Source organism: Delphinus delphis, chromosome 3, assembly GCF_949987515.2.
Source record: "Delphinus delphis chromosome 3, mDelDel1.2, whole genome shotgun sequence".
In the NCBI taxonomy this organism is placed as follows: domain Eukaryota; kingdom Metazoa; phylum Chordata; class Mammalia; order Artiodactyla; family Delphinidae; genus Delphinus; species Delphinus delphis.
Window position 1 is genome coordinate 67992585 of NC_082685.1, and position 13455 is coordinate 68006039.

The window sequence follows — 13455 nt, forward strand, 5'->3', positions numbered from 1 at the left end:
TTGTCTATTGAAAACTATTAATAGTTTGTCTTTTGGCAAATAAATCCCCAAATCAATATCCTACTGTCATTTGGCATGTATCCCTTCCCCCACCAAAACAAAAGAGAAATCCCTCGTCTGGAGATCATAGGCTCAGAATAGCAAAGAGTAATGAGTAAATTTTTTTTTTTTTTTTTTTTTTTTTTTTTTTACAAGAAAAGATACTCCTGCAGGTCAAGGGTAAATTAAACTCCCCACTGGAGAGGTTTCCTTATGAACACAGGCCTTAACTTCCTGCCTATTACTTTCAATGTATCCTCTCCCCCAAATATTCTGAGTTCTTTAACCTTGAAGTTAAACTCTGGTACACAGTCGACCCTTGAACAACACGGGTTTGCACTGTGTAGGTCCACTTATACACAGATTGTTTTTCAATAAATAAGCAGAACAGTATTACATAATCAGTGGTTCGATGATCTCTGATGTGGAATTATGGATATGGAGGGCTAACTGTAAAGTTGTACGTGGACTTGAGACTGTACAGAGGGTCAGCTCCCCTAAACCCTCATTGTTCAAGGGTCAACTGTATTTGAATGTTATAGTTCCACTTGAAAGACGGTGTTTGAAGCTGCTATTACATAATTCTTGGCATCCAGTAGCCAGTTGAGACAAAAAGGAATATGGGTCCTTCTAATATAATATGAATATGATTAGCATTTTAAAAAAATCACTTGGGATATAAGTCGAGGTATTTTTTATTTATGACATATGTACATACGTACAAAATTGGCTTTATCCAATACATCATCCTGCATAGTATCTTAAAAAACAATACCATATTCTGGGAGTAAAAATCTAAGTTTCTTAATTTATGTATAACCTAAGATCTTTTAGAACACAGAATATTACCAATTTGGCTTCACAGAACACAAATTCCTGTTTAGAATTTTTTCTAGCCAAGGAAAAAAATAAATTCAACAACATCTTAAATTAATTTAGCTGACCCTGAGTATATTACTAATTTGCATAACTTGAATTAATGTATATAATACACTTTCATCTGTACTGTTATCTACTTATATTTATCATACTACCATTTTGTCTATATCCATTCATCTCAATTTTCCACCTCATTAATCCTTGAGAGAAAGAACAAAGAATGGGGAAGTAATAATAAGAGATTCAGAGGAGAAAACTACAGGTATTAGCTCAAACTTTTCCACCCAGAAGTTTGGGGCCCAGCTCTAAGTCCAGGGTTACCTGATAAACTTAATAACAAGATAATATTGATCTGAGTAATCTGAGTACCTTCTGTCAATTGAGGCTGATGTAAAATTACTCTTCCTGCATTTCTTCCTGTTCTCTTTCACAACACTTAATTAAAAAGTATACAAACTGAGCTTCCCTGGTGGTGCAGTGGTTGAGAGTCTGCCTGCCGATGCAGGGGACACGGGTTCGTGCCCCGGTCTGGGAGGATCCCACGTGCCACGGAGCGGCTGGGCCCGTGGGCCATGGCCGCTGAGGCTTGCGCATCCGGAGCCTGTGCTCCGCAACGGGAGAGGCCACAACGGTGAGAGGCCCACGTACCGCAAAAAAAAAAAAAAAAAAAGTATACAACTTATCAAATTCAGTAAGTAGTTCTGGGAGCACTTCAAAAGAAAAGAAAACATGACCAAAATAGTAGTGGCAAAGAACTGTGTTAAAGATAGGTTGTCCCAAGATGCTTGAGGGTAAAACTCCCCAGCTCAACTCTCCCAAAAAATGCTAGTGCAAGAATTATAAGGAAACAAGCAAGAAAAGGACAGGGCAGCTGGATGATTGGTGAAGGGAGCCGTGGCCTTAGGTTGATGACCAGCATATCTCATGCCAAAATACCAACAGTAAAAGACCTCCTGGCTCATGCTGCCCTGGTGTGTGAGAGGTAATGAGTTACTTTTCTTGCCCCTTGTACAAGAGGGAAATCCAAGAATGAAAAAGTAAACAAGAGGCTGGGAAAGTTGACTGTGGAGTCAGTCATGCACTGATGCCTACATCTCTCTTCTTTCTCTCATTACTTTTAATGACACAGAAGACTGAATGACAACTATACAGTGCACAGAAATTAACACATAACACAGATGGAAAATTAGTACTTAATCTTCTCATCCTCAGGTAAAAAAAATAGAAATCAAACAAGTGCTTGAAATATTAATACAAAGCAAACATTACATGAAATGACAGCACAGGATAACAGCTTCAATACCTTAAAAGATTTTATAAGATTGTGCTGATTCTTTTACATCTAAAGAATTATATAGAAGAGTAAATAAAAATTAAATTATGTTTATATAAGAAACTATCTTCAAAAAGTTATTTGAACTTTCATATATAGAGTTCAAAAGTACATGATGAACTATTTTTGATTTGTATAAATCCCAAAATGGTAAAATATATTATCTGGGGGAAAAAGAAGCTTTCATTAAATACAAACATAATGGACTAAATAAACCAGGTTCACTATAAAATAGTTTCTTGGAAAACTTCCATAAAAAGTAAAGGCAGAATGGCACGAAGTTAGAAAAGCTGTGTTTAAGGCAAACTAAATAAGTAACCTTAAAGTAAGTCATATGATCCCATAAACAAGAAAGTAATTTCCTCTCAAAAATTTCTCTATTACAGTTGGAGAAATGAATTAAAGCAGAAATAATGGCTGTTGTCAGAGTTACTTGGAAGCACTGAATACCATTATGCAAAAAAACCCAAATGCTTCTAATTTAAATATGCTTGACTCACTTGCCCCTTAGTTGTCATAGAGCAATGAAAAAAATAAAATGCATTATCCCAGTGTTCATCGTACAGTATGAATGTGAAATGCTGAAACATTAAAAAAAAAAAAAAGAATTTTTCAGGCTATGCGTATAACATGATAACCAAAAAGAAAATGATCGATTCTGTTATTCTGGCCTATGTTAAAAATATGCATAGACAAGTGCACCATCTCCCTACAAGTAGGTGTGTAGAGTCTCTTGTTGAGCACATGGCTTAGCATCAGACCTGTGATCACATGGACACATGAAAAGCTTCCAAGACGGACAGGGAATAGATTAATCATGGATTAAAAGAAACAATGCTTTTAAACAGTGTTCGGTAAACATGTTCTTTAGTCAACTATTTCTTAAAAAACAAAATAATCAAGTACATATCATTAAGTTAAATATCTTAGCACATGAATTTGCACCTTATAAATCTGGTGTATCAAACTGTCCTATAAAAATATTTATATATTTTTTGAGAACTATGGTACGTGCAATTATATAATCAGAAAAAGGATCTGTTTCTTTTCATCTACTGGAATGACACCATGCCTTTCTAAGAAAAAAACTGCAGCCTACAGGAAAATGATCAAAACGGCTGGACTGACTGAAGTTGTCCAGTTTAAGAAGGGACTGTCTCTTCTCCACCAGCAGCTCAAAGTTAGCAAGTGTCAGTATCCCAGGCCAGCCTTCTCACATGGTCCCGGGGGACAGGCGCTGTTTATACATGCCTGCTACTGCTTTGGCTGCACTGTAGATCATCTGCCGACGAGACATGCCAGTGAAAGTCATATGCCAATCAGTCCGGCTGACATTGAGTAAGCTCTTCTCCAGGACTTCGCCCACTGTCACCAAAAGGCCCGACCACCTCAGACTGTAGTCCTGGGGAGTTAGACTTTGAGCCTAAGGAAAAAAGAAATCGATATTTTAATACATTAAAAAACATCACTGGAAGTAGTTATGTCATAAGTGACATTTCAAAGTCTCTCAGGTTACTTCTCATAGAGATTATGACAGACCCTGAGAAACACGGCTATGCTGCTAAATGTATGAAGTTACAAGGCTACAAAAAAAAACACAAAACAATATTGCACACATGGACTTGATTTACAATGTCCACACTAAGCTCATTTTGTTGTTTAAATACAATCTAAGTCTTAAAGCTAATGACTCTATCTAACAGAGCTCAGTGTCAGAGGGCCTAAGTGTCAGTTCTATATTCAGTGTCACTTTAGGTTAATAAGATTAGTGCTAAAATAGAAATGTTATTTTATCTTTTTACAGTAATAAAATTCCTTACAATTACAAGAAAGAGAGATAATACTGCATATATTAAGGCTTCAACCCTATCAGAAAAGAATTGTTAAATTAATCTGCAGAAGAGTATTCCTGGAAACTTCGTTTATGTGTGAATAAGTTAGTACCAATATATATCAAATAACATCCAGTCCAGGAGAGAGCATCAACCACTGTTACATCACTTGTACTTGACCCAGCCTACATCTGCTCCATGGCAATCATTTATTCACCTACACAGGAATGAAAAAATAAACCCACTGCCTGATATCCAAGAATGATAGTTTTTTGGCTTTAGGGTGGTAAGTATAGTCCAGAGGAGTATACCCATATGTAGAAAGGATCCATGCAGTGATTCCCAAATGTGCTATATATTACAATCGCCTGAGATGCTTTTTTTTTTTTTTTTTTTTTTAACAAAACCACTTTTCATGCTCCACCTAAGGCCAATGAATTGGAAACTCACAGATGGTTCCAAGAGAAAGAGCACAATACTTATAAAATAGTTTCTGAGAAATTTTGCTGGGGAGCCTGCTCTGTCTTCCCTTCCACAGGGTACACTGCACTATCAGTATTCTACTATGTTTTAAAGAGAGATAGTAGATAAACCACTATGGTCCTCAGAACTGTGTTTCTCAAATGCGATGTGCACATGAAGCATCTGGGGAGCTTCTAAAGTTGCAGATCCTAATCCCATAGCCTTAGGTTAGGGCCCAAGAGTACTTTTTTTTTTAAGACTAAATGGGCAATGCACAAATCCTTTTTTTCCACTTTTGAGATAAAACTGACATATATCACTATTTAAGTTTAAGATGTACACCACAATGGCTTCACTTACATTTATTGTGAAATGATTACCATGATAATCACCCCATATTTAGATACAATAAAAAGAAGCAAAAAAAAAACCTTTTTCTTTATGACAAGACCTCTTAAGATCTACTCTCTTAACGACTTTCATATAGCATACAATAGCGTTAACTACAGTCACCATCCTATACATCATATCCTCAGTACTTATTTCTCCCGTAACTGGAAGTCTGTACCTTATGACCACCTTTCTCCTACCACCCTTCCTCAAGCGTGCATTTTTAACAAGTTCCCAGGTGATGATTATGATGCTAGGCCTAGGATCATACTTTTGAGGATCAAAATACTTGACATTATCAGCTAACATCTAGAAACTGGGTTTTTAATTGGGGGAGGAGGGATCACTTACATTTGTTTAACCAGCATAAACTGTATAAAAATTTTTCCTGATTTTCACTAATATATTGATATATGCTGATTATAATCCCCTTAAGGGCTGATTTCTAGTCTCTTAAATTCTCTTTAAAAATTTCAACTACAAGGGAACATAGAATTGAACATCTTGCAGTGGATAAAACAAGAAACAGCGTAGAACTGAAGAGCAAGGACAAGAGGAAGGAATCTCAATACCTATACTTTTGTATCTCAACTTTGTACCTTGTGAAAGAGATGAAATGACAGCAGAAATGGCAAAACAAAAAGCAAACGACACTCTTTGAATACCACTGTTCACAGTTAACCACATTAAGAGCCTGTGTGTACTTTTCCAGGCCTTTTTGTCCTATTCATTTATATACATTTTAAAGTATATATGGGTATATAGTATATATATATAGTATATAGTATATATATATAGTATAAAGTATATATATTATATATGGGTATATGTGTGTGTGTATATATATGGATACTACATGCAGTTTATTTTCACTTAGCAATGTCACAGACAAATTTGAATATTAGTATATATAGTTTTATTAGTATATATACTTTTGATGCTTTGTTCCTTGAGCATAATGTCTGTTTCTTTCCAATATATATTTTTAAAACAGAATAAAAATTGTCCTTGCAGTGATCAGACATCTAGCAAAAGAGTCACCAACATTTTCTGAAAAGGGTCACGTAGTAAATATCTTAGGCTTTGTGGGCCAGACAGTCTCTATAGCAACTACTCAATTCTCCTGCTGTAGCAAAAAAGCAGCTGTAAACAGTATGTAAACAAACGGGCCCAGGTATGTTCTTTACAAAAAAACACTTCTTTACAAAAACAGGGGTCAGGCCAGATTTGGCTGTAAGACTTTTTTCTTTTTTTTTTTTTTGTGCTAGTCCCTGATTTCAAGCAATGTAAGAATGACAGTGACAGAAGCAGCCTTACAATTACAAGGTTCCTAATGTTTTAGCATTAGATCTGATTTTTGCTTTGACTTTCCAGTATACACATACCCTTCTAATCCTAATTAGCTAAGAGTTATTAGCACGGTTGTAATTTCTTTTTTTTTTCTTTTTAATTTTTATTGGAGTGTAATTGATTTACAATGTTGTGTTAGTTTCAGGTGTACAGTGAAGTCAATCAGTTATACATGTATCCACTCTTTTTTAGATTCCTTTCCATTATAGGCCATTAGAGAGTACTGAATAGAGTTCCCTGTGGTATACAGTAGGTTCTTATTAGTTATCTATTTCATATATAGTAGTGTTTATATGTCAATCCCAATCTCCCAATTTATCCCTTCCCCCCTAGCCACCCCTTGGTAACCATAAGTTTGTTTTCTACATCTGTGACTCTGTTTCTGTTGTAAGTATGTTCATTTGTACCCTTTTTGTATATTCCACATATAAGCTATATCATATGATATTTTTCTTTCTCTGTCTTACTTAGTATGACAATCTCTAGGTCCATCCATGTTGCTGCAAATGGCATTATTTTGATCTTTTTTATGGCTGCAAAATATTCCATTGTACATGTACCACATCTTCTTTATCCATTCATCTATCAATGGACATTTAGGTTGCTTCCATGTCCTGGCTATTATAAATAGTGCTGTAATGAACATTGAGGTGCATGTATCTTTTCAAATTATGGTTTGCTTCCGGATATATGCCCAAGAGTGGATTGCTGGATCATATATTAACTCTATTTTTAGTTTTTTAAGGAACCTCAACACTATTCTCCATGTGGCTGTACTAATTTACATTCCCACCAACAGTGTAGGAGGGTTCCCTTTTCTCCACACCCTCTCCAGCATTTATTATTTGCAGACTTTTTGATGATGGCCATTCTGACTGGTGTGAGGTGGATCCTCACTGTAGTTTTGATTTGCATCTCTCTAATGATTAATGATGTTGGGCATCTATTCATGTGCTTTTTACCCATCTGTATGTCTTCTTTGGAGAAATGTCTATTTGGGTCTTCTGCCCATTTTTTTTTTGGGGGGTTGTTTGTTTGTTTTTTATATTGAGCTGCATGAGCTGTCTGTATATTTTGGAGATTAATCTCCTGTTTGTCACTTCCTTTGCAAATATTTTCTCCCATTCTATGGGTTGTCTTTTCATTTTGTTTATGGTTTCCTTTGCTGTGCAAAAGCTTTTAAGTTTACTTAGGTCCCATTTGTTTAGTTTTGTTTTTATTTTCATTACTCTAGGAGGTGGATCCAAAAAGATATTGCTGCAACTTATGTCAAAGAGTGTTCTGCCTATGTTTTCTTTTAAGAGTTCTATAGTACCCAGTCTTACATTTAGCTCTTTAATCATTTTGAGTTTATTTTTGTTAGAGAATGTTCTAATTTCATTCTTTTATATGTAGCTGTCTAGTTTTTCCAGCACCACTTATTGAAGAGACTATCTTTTCTCCATTGTATAGTCTTCACTCTTTTTTTTTTTTACATCTTTATTGGAGTATAATTGCTTTCCAATGGTGTGTTAGTTTCTGCTTTATAACAGTGAATCAGCTATACATAAACAAATATCACCATATCTCTTCCCTCTTACAACTCCCTCCCTCCCACCCTACCTATCCCACCCCTCTAGGTGGTCACAAAGCACTGAGCTGATCTCCCTGTGCCATGCAGCTGCTTCCCACTAGCTATCGGTTTTACATTTGGTAGTGTATATATGTCCATGCCACTCTCTCACTTTGTCAGCTGCTTCATTTACAAATACCTTCTCGCATTCTGAGGGCTGTCTATTCATTTTGTTTATGGTTTCCTTTGCTGTGCAAAAGCTTTTAAGTTTAATTAGGTCCCATTTGTTTATTTTTTATTTTATTTCCATTACTCTAGGAGGTGGATTGAAAAAGATCTTGCTGTGATTTATGTCAAAGAGTGTTCTGCCTGTTTTCCTCTAAGAGTTTTATAGTATACGGTCTTACATTTAGGTCTTTAATCCATTTTGAGTTTATTTTTGTGTATGGTGTTAGAGAATGTTCTAATTTCATTCTTTTACATGTAGCTGTCCAGTTTTCCCAGCACCACTTACTGAAGAGACTGTCTTCTCCATTGTATATCCTTGCCTCCTTTGTCATAGATTAGTTGACCATAGGTGCATGGGTTTATCTCTGGGCTTTCTATCCTGTTCCATTGATCTATATTTCTGTTTTTGTGCCAGTACCATACTGTCTTGATTACTGTAGCTTTCTAGTATAGTCTGAAGTCAGACAGCCTGATTCCCAGCTCCGTTTTTCTTTCTCGAGGTTGCTTTGGCTATTTGGGGTCTTTTGTGTTTCCACACAAATTGTAAATTTTTTTGTTCTAATTCTGTGAAAAATGCCATTGGTAATTTGATAGAGATTGCATTAAATCTGTAGATTGCTTTGTATAGTATAGTCATTTTCACAATATTGATTCTTCCAATCCAAGAACATGGTATATCTCTCCACCTGGTCGCGTAATCTTTGATTTCTTTCATCAGTATCTTACAGTTTTCTGAGTACAGGTCTTTTACCTCATTAGGTAGGTTTATTCCTAGGTATTTTATTCTTTTTGATGCGATGGTAAATGGGGTTGTTTCCTTAATTTCTCTTTCTGACCTTTCATTGTTAGTGTATAGGGATACAAGAGATTTCTGTGTATTAATTTTGTATCCTGCATCTTTACCAAATTCATTGATTAGCTCTAGTAGTTTTCTGGTGGCATCTTTAGGATTTTCTATGTATAGTATCATGTCATCTGCAAACAGTGACAGTTTTACTTCTTCTCTTCCAATTTGGATTCCTTTGGATTCCTTTTATTTCTTTTACTTCTCTGATTGCTGTGGCTAGGACTTCCAAAACTATGTTGAATAACAGTCGTGAGAATGGACATCCTTGTCTTGGTCCTGATCTTAGAGGAAATGCTTTCAGTTTTTCACCGTTGAGAACAGTGTTTGCTGTGGGTTTGTTGTATATGGCCTTTATTATGTTGAGGTAGGTTCCCTCTATGCCCACTTTCTGGAGTTTTTATCATAAGCAGGTGTTAAATTTTGTCAAAAGCTTTTTCTGCATCTATTGAGATGATCATATGTTTTTTATTCTTCAGCTTGTTAATGTGGTGTATCACACTGATTTGTGGAAATTGAAAAAACCTTGCATCCCTGGATAAATCCCACTTGATCATGGTGTATGATCCTTTTAATGTGTTGTTTGATTCTGTTTCCTAGTATTTTGTTTAGGATATTTGTGTCTATGTTCATCACTGATATCGGCCTGTAATTTTCTTTTTTTTGTGATAACTTTGTCTGGTTTTGGTAGCAGGGTGATGGTGACCTTGTAGAATGAGCTTAGGAGTGTTCTTTCCTCTGCAATTTTTTGGAAGAGTTTCAGAAGGGTAGGTGTCAACTCTTCTCTGAATGTTTGATAGAATTCACCTGTGAAGCCATCTGGTCCTGGCCTTTTGTTTGCTATTAGATTTTCAATCACAGTTTCAACTTCAGTACTTGTGAGTCATATTTTCTATTTCTTCCTGGTTCAGTCTTGGAAGGCTATACCTTTCTTATCTGTCCATTTTTTCTAGGTTGTCCATTTTATTGGCATATAGTTGCTTGTAGTAGTCTCTTATGATCCTCTGTATTTCTGTAGCATCTGTTGTAACTTCTTTTTCATTTCTAATTTTATTGATTTGCACCCTCCCCTTTTTTTCTTGATGAGTCTGGCTAAAGATTTATCAATTTTGTTTATCTTTTCAAAGAACCAGCTTTTAGTTTCATTGATCTTTTCTATTTTTTCTTCATCTCTATTTTATTGGGTTAGCCAAAAAGTTCTTTCAGTTTTAAGTAAAAATAAGACACAGTTTTTCATTTTCACCAAGAATTTTATTGAACAATGTATTTACTAACCGAATGAACTTTTTGGCCAACCCAATACTTATTTTTGCTCTGATCTTTATGATTTATTTCCTTTTGCTAATTTAGGGTTTTTTTTTTTTTTTTTTTTGGTTGTTCTTCTTTCTCTAGTTGCCCAACAAGGTGGAAATTTTAAAAAGTTATGAAGACACAGGTGAATAAAGTAAATTTTGATTGGGATGAAACAGAGGAAACAGGAGATTCACAGAACTTATCCCAGCAGGGTGGAAATCTTCAGATGGCCATTAAGAAACAGGATGAATAAAACAGACATAGGTGGGATTAAAACAGGTTTTAACACAGCACTACCAAAGGTTGAGTGGGACTCCCTGCTGGTTCCCCAACACTGAAGGGCCCCAAATAAGTCTGCTCTATTTATCCTAGTTAGGAGAAATTTTAAAAGTCTGAAGGTAGAAATGACAATGAGAAATTTAAGCAGCAATCAATTGGGGCAGTGACTAGGCAGATTAATCAAGATAAAGACTGACAAATGGGCCAAAACCCCTTGGCTCAATCCCTAGCTGGGGACCCAAAGACTTTTGTACAAGAGTGAGTAAAATGGTCAGGAGTGGAGAAGAGAAGTTTCCCTTGAGCTGTGTTACCAAAGTCCACTAGTGAAGGCCTGATGTGTGCTACAATTAAACTGAAAGAAAGTAAAAATGTAATGGTTGATAGGATTATGAAAGTTGACACTTCCCCTACCTAGTATTACAAAACCAAAACCCACTGATGAAGTCTCAATGGGGGCTACACTGAGGAACATAAGTGATGATGGAATTACAGTATAAGTTTGTAGGAGACTTGGTGTGTTTGAACTGGTTTCATGTGAAGTGATGGTGTTTTTTTTCACCTGATTATATTTTGGGGATGGACACTGTATCTCACTGGGGAACGTTTCCCTTATCTAGTATTGTAAAACAGAAGGGATGGAAAGCCACCCTTCAAGCATTATTAACTGGACATGCTCTATGGAACCAGTAAGATTGTCTGAGCCTGCAGTGTGGAATAGAAGTTGGAGTGCTGGTAGGGACAAAACTCTCTGCGCCACAGCCCTATGTGGAACGTAGACTGAGGCTTATGGCAAAAATCTGTGAGTGCCTCCCAGCAATGACTACTTGAACTTCGAACTACAGAATTTCCATTTGAGGCATGTTTACTACCTAGCCACTGGACATTATTAATTGAAGCTACTCATATGACTAAAGGGCATAAAATGATACTGAAATGTGAAATACCCAAAATGTCTGGGATGATGGAGAAACACCCTAATAGGGATGGCAGTGCCCGGAAGAGTTCCACCATAATGGAAACGGTTTATACAGGAACATGCTGTCTGGGGAATACAGGGAGGAGACTAACAAGCTCGGTGTCTCTTTTCCTCTAGGACAGATTTTGGAGTCACCCGAGAAGCTGCCGGAACTGACTGCCATGTAGACAGTGCCCTATGAACAGCTCTTAACTGACCAACCAAGAGCTGCTTGGTTTATGGGTAGCAGTTCCAAGGTGGATGGATAACATACTATTTGGAAGTCCACTGCTCTGACTGAGGAAGGTAAAAACAAATCAGACAGGCAAGGCTGAACTGCATGCTGTTTTCCCAGCAGTGATGAAAGAATTGAACAGTGATATAATCTCCTATCTTCTGGTTTTTCCTGAGTCATGGGCAGTGGTCAATGGCCTGGCCATATGGTCAGGCAGGAGGGCAATGGAAACCTGGCCTATTAGAAGGATGCCCATATGGGACACACAACCCTGTGGAAATCACTGTGGGAACTAGAGGGATGCATTAAACTAGAACATGTTGATGCCCATCAGAAGAACTCCTTTCCAGGCTTGGAAGGTGAATGGAATCAACAATCAGATATCCCCCTGCTCTCTCTCAAGACGGCCACCTGGGTCCATGAAGTGAGTGAATATGGGGTTAGTGCAGCAATGCAGAGATGGGTTGAATCTAGACCCATTCTTCTTGTACACTCTGAGTCACAAAATGCCAATAAAAACTGTTCTGTCGACCAGCAAAAAAGACAGAGACTGCAGATGGCTATGTGGCAGATTTCCTGTTAGGAAGGCCCTGAACATAGCAAGTTAGTTGGTAGCCCTGGGGGACTACAAACGGTTCTTTACAGGTAGAGACAGTGACTCTAGGTGGGGCTTTTCTTACCCAGTGGTAGAGGCAAATGCTCAGTTTCTGGTTCAGCACTCTATGTTGTTGTTGTTGTTGTTTTTAACACCTTTATTGTAACTATGTTTTTAATCTTTGTTACAACTCCTAAGGGCCTTTAGGGCAAGATGTGCCTTCACTCCATCTGAAAAAATGGGGCTAACAGTGATTGCTGCTATATGGGCTGGTGGTAAAGACAGCCCACCTGTTCTGCACCTATGTAACCTTAACTTATCTGAATAGAAGTGGATGAGGGGGAGGCATCTGCTAGCCTAGTATTGCTGTCTGTAATCTAGACCAGCACAGTTGCTGAACCTAATGTCCCTTCCAAAGGTGGAGAAGTTTGGATATGAATGGAGAAAAGGGAAAGAAAAAAAAAAAGGCTCAGAGCAAGAGATGATACCATCTCTTAGCTCTATTATACTACATGCCTGAAAGGGTGAAGCCATATAGTGTATCTCTGACACCCCTCCTGCTGTTTTTTTAAATTGAAGTATAGTTGGTTTACAATGTTGGGTTAGTTTCAGGTATACAGCAAAATGATTCATTTATACATATGTATGTACAGATCTATTCTTTTTCGGATTCTTTTTCATTATAGACTACTACGAGATATTGAATACTGTATAGCACAGGAAACTGTAAGTCCTTGTTATCTACTTTTTATATAGTAGTGTGTATTTGTTAACCCCAAACTCCTGATTTATCTCCTTGCCCCACGCCGCCACTATCCCCTTTGGTAACCAAAGTTTGCTTTCTATGTCTCTGAGTCTATTTCTGTTTTCTAAGTAAGTTCATTTGTACCATTTTTTTTTTTTACATATAAGTGATATGTCTTTCTGTCTGACTTACTTAGTATGATAATCTCTAGATCCATCCATGTTGCTGCAAAATGACATTATTTCATTCTTTTTAATGGCTGAGCAATATTCCGTTGTATATATGTACACCACATCTTCTTTATCCAGTCATCTGTTGATGAACATTTAGGTTGATTCCATGTCTTGGCAATTGTAAATAGTGCTGCTGTGAACATAGGGGTGTACGTATCTTTTCAAATTAGAGTTTTTGCCTCTTCTAGGTATATGCCCAGGAGTTGGATTG

General features: G+C 36.9%; 1 protein-coding gene across 4 annotated transcripts in view; it reads right to left on the bottom strand.

Moving 5' to 3' along the window:
• Nucleotides 1-726: 726 nt before the first annotated feature.
• Nucleotides 727-13455, bottom strand: part of PRRC1 (proline rich coiled-coil 1) — a 43928-nt gene continuing 31199 nt past the window's right edge. For all 4 annotated transcript variants that reach the window (XM_060008926.1, XM_060008924.1, XM_060008923.1 and 1 more), the window contains one exon: nt 727-3674. In XM_060008926.1, coding sequence (XP_059864909.1) covers nt 3465-3674 — 210 coding nt within the window. In that variant the 3' untranslated portion in view covers nt 727-3464. The remainder of the gene's footprint in view (nt 3675-13455) is intronic.